We start from the raw sequence: 3,016 nt of genomic DNA, 5'->3' as shown, positions 1-3,016 counted from the left end.
GGGGGGTGACGGAGACAGAGACAAAAAGCCATAAGGCAGTTACTCTGGCAGGTGGTTGGCTCTGCAGGTGTCAGGAGAGCTGGGAGAGCTGGGTACCGAGCCGGCAATCAATAATTCAAGGAGGCGGTCACATGCCCTTGCTGGCTGTCACAGGATTCCTCTCTCCCCAGAGTCCGGTTACTTCCAGAGATCAAGTTCCAGCCTCTTGGCTGGTGAATTATTAAACTCCAGCAGCTCTCCGTTCCCTTTGTACCACGTCTCTGTCTTCCTGCTGTCTTACCCTGCCAGTGACGGGCTCTTTCCATCCAGCCGGCTCTCCAGAAGCAGAGTCCTCCGGGCCAGTATAGTACCTTGAGCTCTCCTTTGCTCCTTGCTTTTCTGTAGGAGAGGGAAAAGGCTCTGGAGATGGACCTTTCCTACAGATCCACCATCTCCATCTATAAGGTGAGTGCCGACACCAGAGGCTGCTCCTGTCTGCCTAGGGGAGATGTGCGGGTGGGAGGAGAAGAGCTGTTTTCTGCCAAAGGCTCCCTTGAAGGGTGGACAGCCAAGGGCTGGATCCGTCCCGGGGCCGAACTGCAGCAGCTCCTGTGGGCTCTGGGCTGTGTTTGAGAGCAGACGGCTGGCAGGAGTGGGGGGTGGTGTGGTTCTTAAGGCACATCCGTGAAGGTACTGGGCAACCAGGGTGGTTTGGACACGGATCATGTTTATGAAGGGTGACACGCCTTGGTTCCCAGTAGGAAGCTAGAGCTCGGTCAGCTGTTTTCCTCTTTGCTGGAAAGAGCAGTCTGATCTAATGAACACTTTCTTATGCACGTCGGTGCTGCACCAAGGTGGTGAGGGCTGGGAGAAGGGGGAATTGCTTATTCCAGCCTCTGGTCTTCTCTGCTGTAGGCAATAAACACCTTTGATTGATACATACAGCAGGTAAGAGAAGAGAGGGTGATCTGAAGCAGTCCATCCCTTCTCTTAGCAAGATGCTGACTCTGGCAGTGCACCAGATCTTGGCCAAAAAAAAGTCGTGTTCATGCCTGGATAATAAGTGGTGGCCCTCACCCCAACAGGTTCAGAGGTGAGGGGAAAGGCTGCTCAGATCCCCTTGCAGTTATTCCCCTGTCTGCAGCGGGTGTGGGGCCTTGGGAGAAAGCCATCTTCAGGTGACCACTTGTCTCTCCAGCGAGCTACCGTGCCCTCTGACGTTGCTCCTCTCCCGGGTGGCTGGAGGGGACTCAGGGCAGCCAAAGGTCCCAGCTATCTCCGATGCAGGGAGCTGACTTTGTGCACGGCTGTACATTCACCACGGCCATCCAGCGTCGTGGCTGGGCGAGCTCTCTGGGTCCCTGCTGCACCCAGCCGAACCGTAGTGGGAGGGCATCGACCTGCTGAGGTCTCAGGCGTGGGGAAGACTGGTGTTAACGTGCTTCTGCCTGGCCACAGAGTATCCTGGAGCAGTTCAACCCTGCGCTGGAGAACCTGGTGTACCTGGGGAACAACTACCTGCGTGCCTTCCATGGTGAGTGGGGTCCCGCATGGCCCAGGCTCCAGATCGTGCTGCTGCGTCCATCCTGGGCATCCACTGTGTGTCAGGAGGGACTGCTGTCACCCAGGGCAAGGCTGCTGGTCCTCCCCGTGGCATGTCCTCAGCTGCTCTTCTTCACTTTTCTCCTGCTCCAGGACCTGCTGCTGTTATTAGGCACAGATGGGGAGAGACAGGGTGCCCTTGCCTATAGGCAAGGTACCAGGGGTGGCTGTCCTGAGTGCTGATTGCTGGGGCTTGTGATGGTGGGAAGGCAGGCCAGATCCTTACCTCCCCTCTACTCTCCTCACAGCATTATCCAAAGCAGCTGAAGTGTATTTTAAGGCAATTGAGAAGATTGGGGAGCAAGCGCTGCAGAGCTCCACCTCACACTTGCTGGGTAAGGCTCTTCTGCTTGCCATCGTCTGTCCTTGATGGGCCACAGTTACATTTTTTTGGCCTTCCCCCTTAGCTAGTCCCTTTCCAGGTACTGGGAGAAGGAAGACAGCTCCTCTAAATGGTGTCTCACAGCGCCAGGCCCTGTCCAGGCAGTAAAAGTCAAATTTATTGTGTATCCTTGAATATCCCCCAAGGCCCCAGCACTCTTCCCTGTATCTCTCTGAGATCAATGACTGAGCCCAGCTCCTGGGATGGACCTCTAGTGATGGACCTCTCATGGAAACCAGTCCTTGCTGAGGCATCCTGCCCTGAGAGCTGAAGTTTTCATCTTGGAGGAACCATTTTGCTCCTCTTGTAGGTGTGAGGGAAAAGCCGGAGAGCATGGACTGAAAACAGCTGATGGGGTGTTGTCCTCCTGAGCCTGCAGCCAGCTGAAAAGGCAGCTCGGAGCTGAGGGGCTTACACTCAGCAGCATAAACAATTCTGCAGCCTAATGACGGCTGCTGAAAATATGTTCAGAGAACTGCTCTGATACTTAACATTTTAGTAAAAAACTTTCAGCAGATGTGTCCCTTCTGCAGACTCCTACCATCATCTGCATCACCCAGCTCTCTCTTCTGCTCCCTGGCATCAGTCTCTTCCCTTCATGGTTTCATAATGCCAACACCAGTGAAGTGGGACCGCACACAGCATCAGCAGTGGGTGCTGTAGCTACTTTCCTGTAGGACAGCTAGAACCATGCACTGTAGTTGGGGTGCCACTGGGGGTGGAAATGGGGCTTGTAGGGGCTGTGGCAGAGCGGAAACCCAGCACCCAGAGCCCGTGGCAGAACCGAGGCTGCCTGCCGGCACCATGGGCTGTAGTAGAGCGCTGGTCTGGCAGGTTCATGGGCTGGATCAACCCCACATTGGCAGTGCCTGGGGAGTGTTGGTGGAGCTGAGCCCTGGGGAGGAAGGCTACCAGCCTCTCTCAGGGTGCAGAGAGCAGTGCGTTGCGATATCTGTTGGACTTTCACACCGGTATATCATCAGCCTGAGTCACACGCTACTGGTCTGCCTCCTTGGGCGCAAAAGGAAATGGCTGTGGGATTTTTCCACCCTC

At 55.4% G+C, this 3,016-nt stretch overlaps 1 protein-coding gene across 1 annotated transcript in view; it reads left to right on the top strand.

The window, feature by feature from the left end:
- Window positions 1–255: 255 nt before the first annotated feature.
- The window catches only part of BAIAP2L2 (BAI1-associated protein 2-like 2), an 11,170-nt gene continuing 8,409 nt past the window's right edge, over window positions 256–3,016 (top strand). The window contains 3 exon segments of the mRNA XM_009578419.1: window positions 256–444; window positions 1,438–1,513; window positions 1,830–1,916. Of these exon segments, the coding sequence (XP_009576714.1) occupies window positions 406–444; window positions 1,438–1,513; window positions 1,830–1,916 (202 nt within the window). The 5' untranslated portion in view covers window positions 256–405.

This window comes from Fulmarus glacialis, unplaced genomic scaffold (assembly GCF_000690835.1).
Source record: "Fulmarus glacialis isolate BGI_N327 unplaced genomic scaffold, ASM69083v1 scaffold26835, whole genome shotgun sequence".
In the NCBI taxonomy this organism is placed as follows: domain Eukaryota; kingdom Metazoa; phylum Chordata; class Aves; order Procellariiformes; family Procellariidae; genus Fulmarus; species Fulmarus glacialis.
The sequence above is the reverse complement of the archived record's forward strand: the minus strand, read 5'-3'. Positions and strand labels throughout refer to the sequence as shown.